Genomic DNA, 20735 nt, shown 5'->3' on the forward strand with positions numbered 1-20735 from the left:
AATCTACACATTAGCTCCACAGAGACTGTAAGTAGACTTATGCTTCCACTAAAACCTGCACAGGGTAAAGGAGTTGATTAGCCATTATAAACATTCAAATTTTTTCATGTTTTTATCCTCCTGTCCTCAACCCTGAACTTGTTCCCCAGGGACGCTATTTGTGAAAGCTTTGGTTGGGGAGCTGGAGGAGGGGCAAGGAAGAATAATAATTTAGGTCTGTCTTTAGAAATGAAAAAGAGTCATGCTGATTTCATCTTGGCCAGAGTCATGAACCTGCTGGAGCCATAGGCTCAAATCCAGGTCAGCAATGTGGCATTCACACTGAGCTACATGCACACATTTAATTGCCAATTAATTATTTGGAACAGATAAGGCAAAATTCATGGGAAAAATTTAGAAAGTAGACTTTGCTGCTTTGCAGAAAAATGTCTTTGTCTAAAGATAAAGGACTATGTTTCAGTCTTTGCTATTTTAAACTAGCTAACTCAGGTGCTGCTAGAAAAATGGGTATACATGGACCCAGTAAGGGCAGGAAGACCCATCCATGAAGCCGAATGATGAAGCATTTATCCCAAGCTGAGCTTTCTCAGATGAACATGGCTGCAAGATAGATATTCACCAAGACAGCCAGCACATTACATCACACGTCCATGCCATTTTAAGGAGATAAATGTACAGATAAAAACTGTTACATATCTTTACTGCATCTTACTTCTAGAGCTAGAGGTCATAAAATATTTTAGGGCTTCTACAAGCTATGAACTAGATGTCTGCCACAGAACAGAGGTTACTGAATCCACCGCCATCTAAGGTTTTCCCTCTACTGTGTAAAAATCTCTCCTTCATGTTCCCATCACTTTTCTTTTGTTGTTTTTAGAGGATTGAAATGGGTCTATATGAAGAATAACGTTAAAATGTTAGAGGCCCTCATGTGATGGTTCTGTGTAGCTTACAGAAACCCTCCTTTTTGTCAGAGAAGTAGAAGCTAAGCTGTCACTTTTAATTTTCATATCTGTAGTTTCCACATCATTCAAGTCTGCAGGTTTTCAGTGAGAGCAGAAGGCCCTCAGCAATTTCAAGAATAGACCTTATATTGCCTACTGTCTCTCACAGTTTGGACATATTTGTTCTGGGCTTCAGGAAGGTGCCCAGTAACTCTTAAAATGCCTTCTCCATGTTCTTGTGCTCCTTTCACTCCTATCATGTTATAAAGTGCTGAAATTTAAAAAATAAACCTAACAGCAAATAAAGATGTAGTTTGCCTCTCTCTGAGAAGAATGTCACCCTGTCATCCCCCCCCATTATTAGAGCAAAAAAGCATGGGCATGAAGACGATGAATTTAGTTGCTGAACTGAAAGTGTGTAAGTCCTTACTTTGAAAAGAGTCCAAGTGAAGTCAGTGAGAAGGTTCATGCATTAAGTTGTATAAATTAGGTACTTACTGAAAAGTTATTAGGGAAATTTATTTACAGAAATAAATGTATAGATATTTCTCTCAATCAAGTATTCAGTCTCTAGCTCGTTCCCACTGTTCTCTTAGTACGCACACTTTTCTTAGTACACACACAGACTTTCATGCTAAATGTTTACTTCAAAACAAAGGCTTTTCATTAACATTGGTCCTTTCTCCAGATTATAGAAATGTAGAACTTAAATGTTACTGATTGACCATATATTGCTTAGGAAGTGTAAGTTGAAAATGACTGTACCACCCAGTGTTTTTTTCAAGTGAACACTAGCACAGTGTATTTGAACTCAGAAGCATAATTTGAGTGTCCTTCCTTGGCAGAAAGTCATTCCCTTCTCAACACGCCACCCTGGCAGCCTTTGCAGCAGTGTACATTTCGGTGAGTAACCAACTCTGTTCATTTTCATTTACACAAGACAAAATTCAGAAAGTCATTTGCTGAATATTGTAAAGTCATGTGTTGCCTGGATATCCTGGACAGATGTAAGTTTTTATCCTCCCAGTTTGAAAGCAAAATAAAACTACTAACAGCGAAAATAAAACCAGCTGTGTTAATAATACAGAAAAAAATCAGCTGCTTCACGTCCTTTGTTAAGAAGCAACAAAAAGTATAATGTTAAAGTATATTTGGTGCCTCATATTATTCACATATAAAATGCAGTGCTTATCTGTCTTACAGGGTGATATTTTAACTTACCATTCAAATTAACTTTTATGTGTTCTGCCTTTTCTTTATTGCTATCTTCACTTGACTCGCTGCTTTTAAACTTGAGGCATTAAGGAACAAACATTTAGGTGATCTAGTTTCATTTGACCTCCATAGAACTCCAGCATGAATGAATTGGCACAATCACTCCCAGAGGTCTCCAAAGTGCTACTGCAAAGCAAGTGAATAAAAACCATCAGTAACTAGCAGGGAACTGTAGGACATGCTGCAGTGACCACAGCTGATTTTCCACATCTGACCAATGGCATTTCTTCAGTATGGGCTACAACGTTTGTATGAGTGACCATTTACTTGAAGTTTTTTAAAAAATAATAAAATAATTCCATCAATCACGCTGTAAAAATCAGAGGAAAACAACAATAACAACCAGTTATTCAAATTAGATAATGGAATTGTGCCTGTACTGGCAGCTTGCCAGTCTTTATTCCGCCCAGGGAAAGGCCAAAATTTGGAATAATACTGATGAACCACCTCCACTTAATTTTTGTGACCTCCCTGGCATCATGGCCCCCAGTTTAGAAATGTGTCTCTAAAGCATCTGGTGGTAGCTTTTGTTAGAACAGGTTATTGCTTTCATCTGGCATGACATCTGGCTTCTGTATTTCAGAAGCAGTGGCTCCTTAGTCACATTTACAGAACATTTAGGCTCTGACTGTGAACAGTATTTAGGCATAAAATCCTTATCTTAATTGACATCAATAAGCAAAACTGCCTATGTTTTTGGAAATCCATTCCTTGTGATTTCACATTTTCCTATAGTAAGTGAGCAAATTTTAACAGGGCTGTAAAATAAAATTAAACTGAATATTTGCAGTATTACTGTGTGATAGTGATATATGTGTGCAAGAAACATTGAATGTGGGAAATTAATGTCCTCTTAGGTAAATTTAAGTTTCTTCAACTGCTTCTTCATTTCTTTCTTTTTTCAAGATGTACTTCAATTCTACGTTAACAGACTCCTCAAAACTCCTGAAGCCACTCTTGGTCTTTGCTTTTATCATCTGTGGAATTATATGTGGTCTAACTCGTATCACCCAGTATAAGAATCATCCAGTTGATGTTTACTGTGGCTTTCTCATAGGAGGAGGAATTGCTCTTTATTTGGTAAATATAATATTCACGTGGTTAAGTTTTAGCAAATAAAACTAATAAGGCAGTAATAAGAGTACTGGTTATTTTATGAAAACCTTTCATCATGGTCACCTGCCCTAATGAAAAAACATAGTCAAAATGTGTTGAAGATGATGATGTTAGGGGTAATCACTTTAAAAATGAACAGGAAAAAGCAAATATGTATTTCAATTTAAAGTGCCATAACAGTGCACAAAGTGGTATATAATCATCTGGCATTGTATACAGAAACAACGCTAACATTACATGCTTCATTAAATACTTAAAGATCCTCATCTTTTCTACTCCACACTTACAAGCATAATGCAAGAAAAATATTAGATTAATTGATTTGTTGCCAGCTTGAGTTTATATTGCCAATATTAACTTTATAATGCCCAAAAAATAGTTGAATTCATATGGAATAACTCAGCTGAGTAAATTGCTGAACCTGTAAGAAATTAAAGACAATATTACATCCTTGTGATTCTTTGGAGCTCTTGGGGAAATTATGCAGGGGAAATAGAATGCCCACGCCAGGTTATTCCTCTGCTTTTCCTCTGTATTGGGTTGAAACAGATGGAGCACCTTGGAAGGGTCCTGTAAGGGAGTATGTAGGATAGGCCTGTTTGTATCTGTCAGTAGAAAGCTCATGAGGCATTTGTTTTTCCTTGCTGTGCTCAGTATGCCTCCAAAATGACTGTTGCTGCCCCAGCTGTTCAGCAAGTGTCAACCCAGGTGCCTGTGAGCAATGGGGAACTTCTACTGACAACATTTCTGCTCCAGTGCAGGCAGGTGAACAGAAGAGTCTTAACAGGCAGTGAGAAGTTTTTGACCCCCAAGAAGTCAATGATTAATTTTAGTGTAATACTAAAACAAGTTCATACCCTATCCTCCTTTTTTTCCTGTAATAAAATAATCTAAGGTACATGCAGATGGTCTACAAAGGTGACTGGGGGAAAAACAGCTTTCACAGTGGCAGAAGGAACAGCAACCAGGGTAGATAATAGAAACCCCAGGAGCTACTAAAGTCAGTTTCTATGATTTCACTGTGATCAGAAAGGCACTCTGAGAATATTATTTCAAATGATTAAGCTGTTGTAGACTCCTAAATGGAGCTGCTGTTCCCATATTTGAAAGCCACAAACAAGTATGGTCTTTGTTAGGTCTTCTCCATATACTGTTGCATGACAACATACATGAGAGAGTACATTGTCCTGCATACCCCGTAGTCAGTAAATCTGCCCTGAAAACTACACACCAATAAGAGGAAGGGGAGGGGAAATAATGTGAAACTACAAATAACTCTGAAAGGAGCATAAAGAACAAGTAATCTAAGTGATTGAGTCAGGCATTTGACCCTTTCATAGAATATTCTCTCTCAGTCTATTTAAAATGACAGCATTTTACAGTGAGTCTGCTGAATAAGAAAAAAAATAAATGTTGTATAACTAAATCTTGTTACAGTTCTGCACAGCTTGGAAAGCAATTGATTTAAAGTTGATAAATTGTTTTATCATGTAGATAGTGTTACATGGTTATTATGCAGTAGAAAGGGCAGAATCACAGAGCAGAGAACAACTCAAGCTGTAACAAGATTCAGTAAATCAGAGCAGGCAGTAGTATAGCTGTAAAATAGCTTTGCCTAGAAGACTACAAACATTTATTTTGTTATTTTCATAAAAAAACATTCTTTCAGCTGTATCTGTTTTTTTATAAAATGAAAACTGAAGGAGGCTGTCTTTTCCTCAACTATTTACTGCCAGGAACTATGTGCCCTAGTTATCCTACTGAGACAACTTCATACATATCTAGATATACCAGATTCAAGACAGAATTTAGAATAAGGATATATTGATGAGGAAAGGAAAGTGAGTATACCCTGTCAGTTAAGCTGGACTAATTCTATCACTCATTATTTATTTAAAATCAGAAAAATATAATTAAAATACCTTAAAATGTCTTTTTTTTCCATAACTGATTGTTGATGCTTCTGTTCAAATATCAGGGCCTATATGCTGTGGGGAACTTCTTACCAAGTGACGAGAATGTCTTTCACCCAAATTTTCACAGAGAACCTCTAAGGTCTTTGACAGATCTCAGTCAAGATGCCAACAGAATCCTGCCAGGTAAAAATGGTAGCAGCAGTGATGGCATTGTCTCTCACCGTACAGACAGTATCCTGAATAGAAACCACAGAGATTCAGGGTCTCTGACCAATATCAAGAGAGCAAATGCTGATGTAGAAATAATAACACCACGAAGCCCAATGGGAAAGGAAAATATGGTTACTTTTAGCAACACTTTGCCAAGAGTCAACACACCATCCTTAGAAGATCCAGCGAGACGAAATGCAACAATACACGCATCAATGGATTCTGCCCGTTCCAAACAGCTGCTTTCCCAGTGGAAGAACAAGAATGAAAGTAGAAAGTTGTCACTGCAAGTAATAGAGACTGAATCTGGCCAGTCACCACCACGGGCTATTGAAATGAGGTCAAGCTCAGAACCCTCTAGAGTGGGTGTAAATGGTGATCATCATGGCCCAACTAGCCAGTACCTGAAAATTCAACCTGGCAATGTACCAGGTTGTAACAACTCAGGTCTTTCTGGTGGGCCGAGGGTCTCTATTCAGTCACGTCCTGGCTCATCCCAGCTAGTGCATATTCCTGAAGAGACTCAAGAGAACGTGAACACATCACCCAAAAGTAGTTCAGCTAGAGCTAAATGGCTGAAAGCTGCCGAGAAGAGTGTTGCGTGTAGAAGCAATAGCCAGCCAAGAATCATGCAAGTAATAGCCATGTCTAAGCAGCAAGGAGTGCTTCAGGGCAGTCCAAAGAGTTCAGAGGGAAGCACAGTCACCTGTACAGGAGCCATCAGATATAAAACCTTGACAGACCATGAGCCAAGTAGCATTGTCAGAGTTGAGGCTCATCCAGAAAATAACAGGCCTGTAATTCAGATGCCATCAGAAGGTGAAGGAAGCGGATCATGGAAATGGAAAGGTCCCGAAAAAATCACCCTCCGTCAGACATATGAGCTAAATGATCTTAACAGAGACTCTGAGAGCTGTGACTCCTTAAAAGACAGTTATGGGTCAGGTGACAGGAAAAGGAGCAACATAGATAACAGTGAACATCACCATCATGGAATCACTACAATAAGAGTCACACCAGTGGAGGGAAGTGAGATTGGCTCAGAGACTCTGTCCATTTCTTCTAGCCGGGACTCAACACTTCGAAGAAAAGGGAACATCATTTTAATCCCTGAGAGAGGGAGCAGTCCAGAGAACACTAGAAACATCTTCTATAAAGGCACATCCCCCACACGAGCATACAAGGAATGAAAGGAGACATATCAGCTGGTCCATACCACCACAAAGTAAACACATCTTGACACAGGTTCTGCTCTCTACGTTTTGAGCTGATATTTACCTTTGATGTGCCAAATTATTGACCAGCAGCTCAACTGTTCTTGAGCACTGCTGATGTGCAATGTGCATGAGCCTGTGGGAAGCATGTGGTGGGGGGAAAAGCACAATGCCAGAACCTAACTAATGTGAAACATTTTCATGCAACTTGTTTCTTTGGACTCAAAACATTTATCCAAGGGTGATGATGTCAATCAAAAGAATGGTCTTGAACACAGACACTTTATTTCCTGAATGTGCCAACTTTTTATTTATATTTGTGTCCAAAAATCAACTGAATTTTTCACAGCAAAGGCTGTATCAGTAGTATATATTCACCTTTGCAGAATTTGCACCAAATCTTTAATACAGGATGGTGCTGATGATAACTTTACATGTTTTGAAAAATTGCATACTTATTAGACTCTACAAACACATGACATATTGATGTGCAGTTACTTTAAAAGTAATATTGCTAATACTATGATGATGCTGGCTGCATTCATTTAGCGTAGGAAATATTTACAGCTTTGTTATAGTGGATCTGTCACATTCAAAGATTGCAAAGGTTTTGTGTAGTTCTTTAAGATGTCTACTGCAACAAAAAAATGTGTGGGTGACATTCCATTAGAATGGAATAACTATCTATTTTGAATAGTTTTGCTGCTACTGCTCAACTTTTGTTTAAGAACAGGTGCTACTAATGAAGAGGCTGCTTCTTAGTGGGCTAACTTGTAGAATTGTTTTAAATTATGGTTTTTAAGGGGTCTTTTAAAGTACTACAAGTAATTCAATTTTACATTTCTAAACCTCTTATTCTATCCTTCAGCAACCCTTCCATTTTTCTATTAGTTTTTAAACATATAAAGCAGGACACCAATAACTGCAAGATGTGTTAATGTGAAAGGTGAGCCATGAGTAAATAAAAACAAACGGCCACTTTCCTGACCAGCTTGCAAGGAGACAGTAATTAATATCATAGCTCACACTTAGAAGCAGTCATTCACCTCATTTGCTTGGTATGCCACAGGAACAATCACAAGTTTCACCCCAATCACTATCATTTAGGGGATTTATGCTTCGCTTTAAAAATAGAATGCCTTGGTATTGCGGAATCACTGAATGAGTGTTGCATTGTGCCACTACTACTGTTCACCTCCTTGAGACACCCTTCAGAGCCTTCTTAAGCTTTCTTTTTTCCCCCCACCACTGCCACTTAAGAATATGGAGGGTCTCTGCACCTGAGAGAACACAGATTATTTTAGTAAATTGAGCTCAAATATAATGAAAGAACTTACCTGCTAAAAATTTCTATTGCCAAAAATTGTTGAAAGGATGAGCTCTGAAAGGAATAAGCATAGCATGTCCTGGGCATGCTAGAAGGAATGCCTCATTACATTTGGCTCTGACTTAAACCATGAAGCAAGCTGGGGGCAGTGCTCACCCAGTGCAGCTCCTCATTCTCTCCTAGATTATTTCCACCTGAAAGAGAACTACTATCAGACACCTCCCAGCTCCCCTGCTAGGAAGGGGAGGGAATGGCTTAGCAATTCCTTCACTGAATAAGTAGCAGCAGATCAGGTCTGTTCTCTGGCTTCTTGAAAGGTGTGTTTTGCTCTAAGTCCTCTTCTGATTTAGAGTATCAGAGAACCAGATCTGTACTGCATAGTCAGAACTTGTCTACAGACCCTACCCCACATAACTCTGAGAAAAAGCCCACCCTACCCCAGCCAAGTAGGAGGTAGAAGGAAGAATAATCCCATCCCAAGAAGATAAATAGCACAACACATATTCAGACCAAAAAAATCCCAAAAAAACCCAACAACCAACTACAAAAAAACCTCAAAACCAAAACAAAATCCCAAACCCAGCCCCAGTTCTAAGTAATGTCAGAAGTATGAGGATGGTGTTTGCTAATCTGTATAGAATAAGGGATTCAGAGTCAATGGAAAGCTTTATATACCTTCCCAGTTATACAGGTGCTCCAGGCTTAGCTGAGTGCTGTCAGCCAACCCTGTCAAGCAATGCTTCCATCACCTGCCCATCACCCAGTCCTGTGCAAGAGTGTTGGTTCTTAAGGAAATGACCACACTTTTCCTGCTAATAATAGAAGACAACCCCATCATACATTTGATGATTGGGAGGAAGCATTCTGCAAGTTACATGTAAGAAGCTAAGCAGTAGGGTTGCAGCATGTTGTATATGCTAAATGCACAGTATGTTGAAGACACACTGTAAGGCACATTAACTGGGAAAAATAATCATAGCTGCCAGGGAAGGGAAAAAAAAAAAAAAAAGAGTAATTTTTTAGAAATATGTTCTCAGACTCTAGTATTTACAAGTCAGGATTTGTTTTTTTCTTTTTAAAAGGATGAATCTTTAGTCCTTGGTATTTAATATCAAATTTTGTACAAGGTTCCTAGGAATTACAAAAACTTGGATTGTCATGAATAAAACCCTTTGGATTTAGTTTAGTCTAGGTACATAATAAAGCGGGTAGGATTAGCTTTAAAGGAAAGGGTAAGACACAATCACTGTTGGCCTATCGATGCAGGGAAATAAGATGCAATCATTTATTAGTTTGTAAGTGCAGGGGAAAAGAACATAAGTAGATGAACCCGGAAATAATGGAAAATTGAAATAGAGAATAATGGCAATAAAGCAAAGATTAGAAAATGTTCCCTCTGGCGATTTAGCTGTTTTGGAAACAGCAGGATTCCTGGTGGGAGTGTTTGTTCTTTATTCCTTGGTTTTAGTCAGATATATATTGGCATACGTGTTGCTTTTATTACTCTAAAACTTGCTGCACTATTTCAAGTGCAGTGTGGTATTTTTCCTAAGGTTTCCTATTTCTTAACAAAAGATTTTAAAGCTCTTGTGTAATCATTGAAATTGTGTTCTTTACATAAATATTGATATATTCTTTTTTACTCAAAGTGCCAAAGGCTACTGTTTTTAATAATGGCTTATCAAATTATATTACGTTAGAGAGCAGAAATGTAATAATATATACATTGGAACTCAGACCTCTGCATGTATATTTGATAAGGAGCCTTTTGTAAAATTACTCTTTGTTTACATTCCACTGATACCTTAATTTAAACTTAATCAAATAAATTGACAGGTGACATCTTAGTGTTCTGATTTTCTTACTTGCTAACAGGCACGAATTTCTTTGTTAGGCTGTGCTTTATTGAGAAAAGAAAATACTCAAAAATAAAATATGTTTTTAAATGAAAATTCTCTATATAAAGTATTGTGTTTAATAAAATGTTATGCAATGTTTTCAAATGGAAAAGAATTTGTAAATTGCTATAAATGTATTTTGTTAAATAAGTACAGATCAATGCTATTGTGTGAGTTTATCGTGCTAACTTCATGAAAATAAAGGTAAAATTCCTCATTGATATTTAGTCATCTCTGTGGTGAAGCGAAGTCTCATTCTCCCTCAAATTATTTTTCAGTATTAGGTATCTCATGACACGTAAAAGTGGTCATCAGTGCCCTCGGGCAAAAGAGAATCGGAAAACAGTATGTTGTCTCTGAGAGAAAGGGAAGCGTACATGCAGTTGTGATACTACTCCCTCTGTGGTGACCAAAGGAGCTCGCTCTTTGTGGCTGCAGCTGGAGAATGTCCTGACCCCACTGCATGAGTAGCCAGTTTCAGGAGAGACCTCTACTTTGGCCAGCAGCAGATGCTGGTGTGGCAGCAGATTATCTTGTGTGAAACATGAAGACTGGGGATCAAGGGTGTCCCACCCTCCAGGATATGTATTGGTAGCCTGGGAAAGCTACAGGCAGTGGTGGCTCAGCTATGGCTCAGGGACACCCTGGGAAGGAGTGCAAGAGGGTAAACCAGACCATGCTAGGGTATGACTGCTGAGACCTAATACACCTAATACGAATCTGAGGAGTTCTCTCTGGGAATGGCCCCTTCCATGGACTACAAAGGAGCCTAGACAATTAGTTCAAACATTTTAAAAGGCACAATTTAAACATCTAAAGTTAGGCTAAAAATGAAGTCCCCCTCTGAAGGGTACCTTGGATGTAAAGGTTATAATATAAAACTTGATCTAAAATGAGAAATTACTTCTACTGGCAAACCTTGTCTTACTCTCTTAGACTATTCTGGCTACAGCAACACTGTCACTAAATTGAGAGCTCACTGTGATCCAGATTGATGACTGTATCTAATCATGCAAAGGAGTTTTCAAAGGTATGAGTGATTACACTGAAACTTAAACCTATTTTGTGCTGGATTTTGAAAGAACTTCAGAAGTCTTAATATCGGAAGCCACATAAAACATATTGTACCATAATCAGTTTGGTATAGATTTATGAAGACCTTTTATATGACAAAACAGTGCACAGCTAATTTGGCAGGAGCATTTTAAAGGCATTACAACCCTGGTTCATAAATTGTGAATAAAATCTCTTCACAAATCTTATAGCACAGAATGTATCAATCATTGGACAAAACTAGCAAGTGTCTCCATACTGCACATTCAAAATGAAAGAAGTCTAGCCGCATAGATGTGCATACATGCACACATAACACAAAGTTAATGTGTTCAAATCAGGCTTCAGAAACAGAAAGCTAAACAGATAATTTAAATCAAGGAACTAACTCTGGCAAGGTTGCAAATACTCTCTAAAATTTTTCTGTTTTACCTGCAGTAATCTATTCAGGCATTCCAAATATGCATTAAAGACATCATTTGGTTATACCTCCCATAGAAGAAATCTCTTCCTCCAGCGGTTTGCCATAAAGGGTAATAAGAAACTTGTACATTCCATAGCCCTGCTAAAAAAAAAGAAAGAAGATGAGAAGTCATCCAGAACTCAAACAAGTCTGCTCAGACCTAGAAAGCACCTCTTATGTTTGAGAAAAAAAAAAAAGAAAAAACCTTCCCCCCCACCCAAAAAAAAAGCCAAAAAACCTCCCTTCCTTCAGAGACCAACTGTCATTCAGCTTTTTCCAACTGTATTACTTTCCCAGTGATGCTCAGAGAAAAATGAGAGTCATGGGGATTCGTGGATCTTCAAGTCTCTGCAGCAACTAAATGATGCATAAGGGAAAGCTCTACTCTCTCACCAAATCATTCAGAGGAGACCAGAGCGTATCTGGGTGCAATGCGATCAACATAATTTGATTCTTTTCCTATTTCTGTTCCTGCTTCAAACTGAGCTTGTTGATTACAATGTCTGTTTCTACACTTTATTGTGGCCAGAAAACTAGCTCTACCAAGAGAATAACATCACACAATTGGGAGCAATAACTTTGCTGATTTTTACCTGTAAAGTATATGACAATATAATCAATGCTTTGCAAACAATAGCCATATTTGAATTTTCCCTAAAACTAGCTATAATGGGTTTTTTTCAATTTGTACAGCCTGTGTTTATCAAACTCTTCAGAATGTATTCTTTTGGTGTTCTTTCATACACATATTCACGTGATGTCCATTGCCTGAGCAACATAATTCACCCTGAGGGCCAGTCACTCTGGAACTTGTTTGTTTTAGACCAGAGGAGATGTGGATATTTAGCAGAGTACCAGGTGTACACTTTTTTTAGCAGAGCATCATCAGGGGCTGAAAATCTGTTCCCAGGCCCAAAAGAAACATTAGCTAAAACCTCTGCATGGTATCAGTTGCAGTCTCCTCTGGTGCTTCTCTCTTCTCTCTAGGACAATTATCTTCACTCTTATCAGAGAAAAGACTTTTCATGAAAGTACTTCCAGCAACCTATACCTCCCCACACTGAGATCACGCCAGCCTGGCAGGGGAATAGTTGTAGGCTTTAGCCACTTCCAGGTTTTTGTTTCCTGAGAACTACCATGGGTCTGAAACCAAATTAATGCCTAGGTTTACTACCAGAGACAGTGAGGTTTTCACCTTTTAATAATGAGCACAAAAATGGAAGAGAAGCATGTGGTTTAAATGATCAGGACAGTTAAGACATCATATATCACATTCTGCTTTTAATACAAAAGTGCTGTGAGCTCTGTATGCCTAACAGACAGAAGACTTCTCTAATCTGCTAAACCAAGGCTGACCACTGAAGAGGTTTCTTAAAGTACTTTCATTTTTAATGAGATTTATGAAAGAGTCCTCCTTTCACTAACCTTTTTCATGATGCAGGTAGAAGAATTCAGATACAAGTTAGCAAAAAATATCCTATAACTTACCCAAGAAAAGAAAATGAGTCAAGAGAAAGCTCTAACAATGAGTCAGGAGGAAGTTCAAGGTGCTTTACAAAATGGAAGATTAAGCAGCACATAACAAAGCACAAATCGTCATTTGTAAATTTGTACATGATGTTTATCAAGCAGAGTAGGCAGATAATTAGTACAATCAGTGCTTTCTTAATCACTCTTCAATTATTCATCAAATAATTGAAGACTGGGTCACTGTGAAACAATTAATTTCCTCCATAGTTTAGAAAGAAAATGTGCCTAGTTTACAGAGCCCCCCAAGCTCTTGTCATTGGGAGGGGGCAGAAGTGGAACCAAAGGAACTGATGAGAGCATATTTTAATCTGTGAAGTGATACAAAAGCTACATGAATACTTCATGAGATTCAGGATTAAAAATTTGGAAAATTACAACAAGGAAGAAGACTAGCTAATTCAACCCTGGACATGGAACTAACATAACTAAAATACTTCAAAACTCAAGAGAAGAGCATATTACCAGGTCAAGCTCACAGAGTGAATTTTTAGCTAGGAAGGTGAGCTGGGTAGTAGCAGTTGTGTGCCACTAAGCAATGTTAGACTCTATAAATGGTCTGTTGTTATAAAGAAGAACCTGTAGAGAGACATGGCAAGAGATCTGCAGCCATAGAAACAAATGAGGCTGCTAGATATACTGCATCATTGCTACACTAAGGACAAACCATGGATCAGCAATATACCACAAACTGCATCTAACTTGCTTTGTTCAATAAGAAATTAAATTCTGAAACATATACACGATGATCAATTATTATATATAAGACAACATAGCTGCACAAACTTGGCATACTTTCTAACAGGACTAAATAAGTAGTGGAAAACTGGAGATGAAAAACTCTAAAAACATTAAGGATTAAATATCATTCAGAAGCTTTAATCCGATGTCCAGAGAGCTTTGCATCATCAGAAAAATAATTAAAAAAAAAACCCTCTAGTGTCTGATCCTTCATTTGTCATCAAGGCAATACTCCTACAGCAATTACAGGGTGCATTAATTGTGCAGTTTTTGTACTTATTTCCCACAGAATGAAGTTCAAATTCCATATTTCTAATGCAAGACCATCTCTTCTATTCCAATTGATGGTACTTTCTTGTAGTGTATGGTTCTGGCAGTTGGATTCCTTATAGACAACACTGCACATCTCATCTTCTATTATAGCCAGTCTTATACGAGTCTTGTAAAGACTTACCAGCCTGTTTCACCTAGAGTGCAACTACTGTATGGGGAATCAATTAACTCTTTGAACAATAAAAATAAGCCACTGTCTAAATCGCTTCAGAAACTGGATTTTTACGTTTACTTTTAGAAGAAATTATAATGACAACAGTTCAAGGCTGAAATGTTATTTCTGTGTAGTCAGTATATCATTATTCATAATTCTGTAGAGAAGTACAAATGTATTTCTACTTTAAAATTATGGCACCATGCAGCATTATATTATCCAGAGAAAATTTAGCGTTCATATATAGCAAATACATAGAACTCTGAGCCTGCTTGATTCTCACTTCCTTGAAAGGATTTGACTACATGAAAAAAAAATAGTAGTATAATAACTTACAGGGAGAGATGTAATATCAGTTACATGTATGATATTGTGGTGGGTTGAAAAGACTGTGGTGGGTTGACCCTGGCTGGGGGCCAGGTGCCCACCAGAGCCGCTCTATCACTCCCCTTGTTCACCAGATAGGGGAGAAAAGGTATAATGAAAAGCTTGTGGGTCAAGATAAGGACAGGGAGAGATTATTCTCTAATTATCATCACGAGCAAAACAGACCGAACCTAGAGAGGGAATTCATCTTATTTATTACTAAGCAAAACAGAGTAGAGGAATGAGAAATAAAACCAAATCTTAAAACACCTCCCCCCACCCCTCCCATCTTCCCAGGCTCAACTTCACTCCCGGCTTCAACCTCCTCCCCCCGCAGCGGCACAGGGGGACGGGGAGTGGGGGTTACGGTCAGTTCATCACGTGGTGTTTCTGCCGCTTCTTCATCCTCAGGGGGAGGACTCCTCTCATCGTTCCCCTGCTCCAGCGTGGGGTCCCTCTCACGGGAGACAGTCCTTCACGACCTTCTCCAACGTGAGTCTCCTCCACGGAGTGCAGACCTTCAGGAGCAAACTGCTCTAGCGTGGGTCCCCCACGGGGTCACAAGTCCTGTCAGCAAACCTGCTCTGGCGTGGGCTCCTCTCTCCACGGATCCACAGGTCCTGCCAGGAGCTTGCTCCAGCGTGGGCTTCCCACGGGGCCACAGCCTCCTTCAGGTGTCTCCACCTGCTCTGGCATGGGGTCCTCCACGGGCTGCAGGTGGAATCACTACACCCCCTCATCCTCCCTCCATGGGCTGCAGGGGGACAGCCTGCTTCACCATGGTCTTCACCACGGGCTGCAGGGGAATCTTGCTCTGGCACCTGGAGCACCTCCTCCCCCTCCTTCTTCACTGACCTTGGTGTCTGCAGAGTTTCTTACATCTTCTCACTCCTCTCTCTGGCTGCAAAAGCTCTCTCTAACTGTTTTTTTCTCTTAAATATGTCATCCCAGAGGCGCTGATTGGCTTGGCCCTGGCCAGCGGCGGGTCCGTCTTGGAGCCGGCTGGCATTGGCTCTATCAGACACAGGGGAAGCTTCTAGCAGCTTCTCACAGAAGCCACCCCTGTAGCCCCCCCGCTACCAAAACCTTGCCACGCAAAACCAACACAGATATTTAGGGCAAAAAGATGATATTTGGTAGATGTATCTCCTGCAACTGTATTAAGCTTTACTAAGTGCTGCCAGTTCCTGGCAGAATTCTGTTTATATCACTTAAATGGGAAAAAAAAATTTGTATCTTTGAAAATAATTCAGTTTTGCTTTCTTCTGTAAGACCAAAATAAGGTGTTCCATTTAAATACACTCCTGCATGGATTTCACTGCATAATGGTATTCAGTGGCAGCAGCTTGCACAGTAATGCTGTTTTGTATTAAAAAGCATGAATTGACCTTATGTAAACTGTAGTAATTGTTTCCTGCATTAATTAAAAGATCTTTCATCTTTCCAGAACAGGAAATTCAATTGAATTAAGAAGCTATTAATCTAGAAGTTCAGATATTTGCAATGTTTACACATCTCTGGTACCAACACCATAGAACAACCTATGCAAGCAGAAGCCTCTGGATATGAATATCACAGATCTATCGTGTTAAGCACAAAAGCGTTGAAATCTGTCTTTCCAAATACAGAAGCAATGAACATTTTTAGATGTTTTGCTGAGCATCCAGTTGATCCTGGTGACTCTTCACCTTGCTGGGAAAAGGAGTGATCTTTGGCTCAGCAGTATTGGTTTCTGGGAACATATTATGCCATATCTCTGGTGACTATATTGCCTCTCCTCTGAGCACAAAGTTCAAATCTATGAGTATTCTGCTCTTAACTGCCTGAAAGGAGACTTAAGAAAGAAAACTGTTCCGTTTGGGTTGGTCTTGGTATTACTCCTTGAGAGTGCTTGGTATATACCAGAGTAATGAGTGCTAACTAAGAAGGTGAGACAAAAGGACAGAAGTTTTGTATATTGTATGCTGTTTCTTTTCTAACTGTAATCTACATCACCTTAAAAAAAAAAAACAAAACCACAAAACCAAAAAAAACCCCAAATGGAGACAGTGGAGACACAGTTATAATGAACAAGATCCTTTAACTGTCATAGTGGATGTTAAAAATCTCTGCAACTCTGTATATTAGCTAACAATCACTCGGTGTTTTCAGGAACAGAATTCCATTGAGTTGACTGAAACCAGATAAATCTGGGGGAAATGTGTATTGTCAATTCAACCCAAGATTAAATAATCTCCTATGCTGAAATCTTACAGGGAATCTTCTAGCTGCTGCTACCAATTACAGCTCTGCCCAGGTAAGCAATCCTGACATGACATCATGTCAAAATATGGCACACACATGGACACATATATGATTGATGAGTGGATTAAATTAATTTCTAAAATATTAAAAAATAAACAGAAACATTCCCTTGAAATGGCTAGGATTATTTGATAAATGCCAGTAAGAAATCAGATGCACTATCCTTAGCATGACTAGGTAGAACATGGATTCACACAGGTTCAGTGCAGCCCTGGCTGTCTTTGTTCCAGCATAAGAAGTCAGCATGAAGCTTTGGGCTTTGAAAATTCTTAGCAATAGGAGCTTGGGCAATGACAAACCTGGAGTAGTAGTAGCAGGGGTCAATGATTAACCAGGATGGAACAACGAGTAACAGAACAAGGAGAAGAGCGGAAGATGAGGTCTGGAAACCTTTGGTGTCCAGTTTCTTCCGTTCTCCTCTAATGCTCTTGGAAAAGTAGAAATCCAGGTATTTTTAAAGTTTTATACTATCTAGCGCTCCTCACCATAGCATTGATGTCATGTTCGAGTACCCTCCCTTCTCTTCTCTTAAAACTACAACACCATAAAATAGGTTGTGTTTACCCATTTCTTCCTTTTACCATATTGTTACTTTTCTTTTTCCTTAGATTGCATATGTTCTGCAAACCGCAATCTCTCCCTGTGTTTGTCATTATACCGTGAGAAAAATAGTGATTGTAACCTATATACGCGGTCATAATATATATATCAAAGAGTGACCCTAGAGGCTAATCTCTGCCAAGCATTTACGTGCCAGCAGTCAGGACACCAGGGAAAGTACTGCATAACCCAACATAAACTGCTATGCCACGGCCCATTGGGACAGTATTGGTCCCTGCTGTATTAGCAGCGTGAATCACTGGCAGCATTATGCCCCTTTGTCTACAGAAACAAAAGCTGACTGACACACGCTTCTGGTAGGTTTTTACTGCTTCCAGGTACCTATTTTTAATGCTCTCCATTCCTTCTCTCTCTACTAAGAAAGGACAAAAAGATTCTACAGAAGGGAAGTGCAAATGATGTGCAGTACCATCACATGTAGCTTTCAAAACAGGAGAGTGTCTTCCAAAGCAGATCAAGTAATCATCACTAACAAAACCATCAGTGCAAGCAGGGGCTAATTATTAACCTACACTAACAAATTAAAGCAGCAACATTTCAGCTGTCCCCTTGGTGTTAAAATTCAAAACCTCGAAAGGAGAAATATTCTAACAGGAACCTAGCAAATATCCTAACTCTCTCTCTCACCAATCTTTCATGCTCGTCAAATTCAATTGACTGACAGGCAATTTGTATGAGCCTTTGTACTATGTAAGCTCCAGTAATTCCTTCTTCTAGAAAGCCTTTCATTCCTGCTCACTGTAAGAGGCAAAAAATGTGTCTGTGTGAAGAGAACAAGTAAATTTGGCAGAAAGCAACCCATCAGCTCCCATTAGCACTACTCTTGGGTATGGCAGCTGGGATGGGCCAAAGGCCATAACTACCCACTTTCTCATCATTTTACTTAACCTCTCGAGAGATAGTGATGAGATCTTATTGGCCCAATTAGCATTTAAGTCTCATCAGACTATCTTAACTCGGACTTAGTCGAGATTGTTTGGACAGATGAAGCTACAGAGCTAAAAAATACTGTGAATAACATTTTATGACATGAATTGGTCATTTCTTCAAGGAAGAGGAAAGATTATTTCTCTCTTACCATTTCCCTAGCAACAGAGAAAATGAGGGGTTCTTTTTCATTTATATAAGAGCCTTGATTTCAGGATTGCTGGAAAATAGAAGCATCTACTTGGAACCAAGGCATTTTCTGAATAGCAAAGGACTTTCTGTTAAAACCCTAAGAGCTTTTTAAACCTTGTGTCCTATTATAGCAATTATTTCAGATAAAAGAAAATTACAAAGCCAGAGGTATGGGAAGGCTTTCAGCACACCATGTAGTGTTCACATTATAATCCCTCCCTCAGAGAACTTGCTTGACAAATACTATAAATAGGAGCCTACATAAGAGGATAAATAATTATTCATCTGCTGATAAATTCTGACATATCTTTCCCTATGCAACTTGAGTGAAAGACATAATCAGAAAGTCCTTGATCTGTTAACGGGCAAATAGTCTAAGTACAAACTACCCTGAAAAATACTGAAATAAACTGTCAATTTACATTTTTCTCTTTGTGAGCAAGGTAGTATCAGTGAACTCTAGGCATCATATTGACATAGGACTGTGGGGGTTTTGTTTGTCTGTATGTTTTCGAACTTGTTCACCCTATTAATGTTTAGTAGAGTTATTTTCATTCCCATTAAATTCAGCTTAAGTTCTCAAGCGTTGCTATTTGTCAGGGAGGCTGGCCACTCTCTCAGTTGAGAAAAAGAGTTAAATCATAATTAATTCATTCAATCAATATATGGAACGCAAAACTTCTTACCAACTGCTATGCTTGTTCTTTAGTCAGTCATTGTGTCAATTTCAAATGGACAAGCAGGTAATATTGGAGAAAAAAAACCCAAAAAATTTCTGCAACCTCCAAGTATAATCCCATTATGTAATGATTGCTGGAGTCTCCAAAATAAGAATTTTAGCTAGTCTCATTCCTTGTAGAAACAGAAGAAATTTTTAGGCAAGGCACTTAGATGACTATAGGAGTGTATGTCATTAAATAGAACCTAGAAATGGAAACAGATACAATCTCCACAGCTGCTTTACTTCTGTTCTGCCAATTTGCAGGGAGAGAAGGTGACTGGTGCTGAAGATGAATGAGAGAAGTATTTCTCCTTTTCCACCACACTAATTTAGAATCACTGTGCCACTGACAGTTTGGGCCTGCTATGATAGCAGATCTGAAAAATCAGAACAACACACCTCTAGTGTACAAAAGGATAATGATTTTTAAGAGATTTAGAAATACATGAATGCATAACAACCTGGCTTCCAAAAATCTTCCACTGAACCATGAGGGGAAAAAAAAAAAGTAATAAAGGTTTTAACCACATGACATGGCCACATTTTCCAGATATTTATAGATATTTTGTGGAACAGCTTAGTGTTGGGGTTTTTTTCCATTTTGTCCAGGAAATAAAACATTTAAAATAAAATTATAACAGTTCGTATTCAAAATGAACCATCCATGCCAGATCTCTGAAGAATAATGATGCTAAAAATAAAACGTTACCAGGGAAACTGAATGGAACAGAAATTAACAATAGGGCCTGATCTAAAGCCACTGAAATAAATGGGAACAGGATCAAACTACACTGAAGAAAATAAATCTGCATTCCAGAATTTCCTCCTTTCATATTTTAGCGGCTTCTGTTCCATGTTTGTGAAGAAATCAGTCTGAGCTGAAATAACACATAACCTGTCAATAGAATACAGGTTCCTAAGATCCACTGTGCTGATTAATGTGAATTCACAACAGGAGCTTTTGCGTGGGCATTTTTAAGAAGACTCTGGCCCATTTTTACTCCCTTGCCTTTAAGGCTACAGACTAGAAACGGGGAATAGATTTTGATTTAAGAAATACTAGAAAAGAGCAAAGAAACAGACAATACAGCTGACTGCATGGGAAACCTGCAAGACACATCTTAGCCTGGACTTTACCTTGTGGAAGATATGCGACCACAGGTGGCAGGCACAAGTAACACGCAGCATCCCAGAATGGTGGAGAATACACAGCTGGCTGATGGAGGAAACGGGCTGATTGGTTGGATAACAGGATCAGCAAGAATGCAGAAAAGGAAGCTACTTCATGGGAAGGAGGAATAAGAGTGAAGTCCAAGTTCCAGTGCTCAGCATGAGGTAGACACTGTAGAGGAAATACAGTTCTAAAATGGTCTGTGTTTCTACATAAAGATAAAGAAAGCAGCAAGGATAAAGAGAGAAATTGTCTCAGTTTG

The 20735-nt window shown here is 38.8% G+C and overlaps 1 protein-coding gene across 2 annotated transcripts in view; it reads left to right on the top strand.

Moving 5' to 3' along the window:
* Positions 1–9936, top strand: part of PLPPR4 (phospholipid phosphatase related 4) — a 34096-nt gene extending 24160 nt beyond the window's left edge. For both annotated transcript variants that reach the window (XM_075759994.1, XM_075759995.1), the window contains 3 exons: positions 1790–1847; positions 3126–3299; positions 5314–9936. In XM_075759994.1, coding sequence (XP_075616109.1) covers positions 1790–1847; positions 3126–3299; positions 5314–6651 — 1570 coding nt within the window. In that variant the 3' untranslated portion in view covers positions 6652–9936. The remainder of the gene's footprint in view (positions 1–1789; positions 1848–3125; positions 3300–5313) is intronic.
* The last annotated feature ends 10799 nt before the right edge of the window (positions 9937–20735 follow it).

Source organism: Balearica regulorum, chromosome 8, assembly GCF_011004875.1.
Source record: "Balearica regulorum gibbericeps isolate bBalReg1 chromosome 8, bBalReg1.pri, whole genome shotgun sequence".
NCBI lineage: Eukaryota > Metazoa > Chordata > Aves > Gruiformes > Gruidae > Balearica > Balearica regulorum.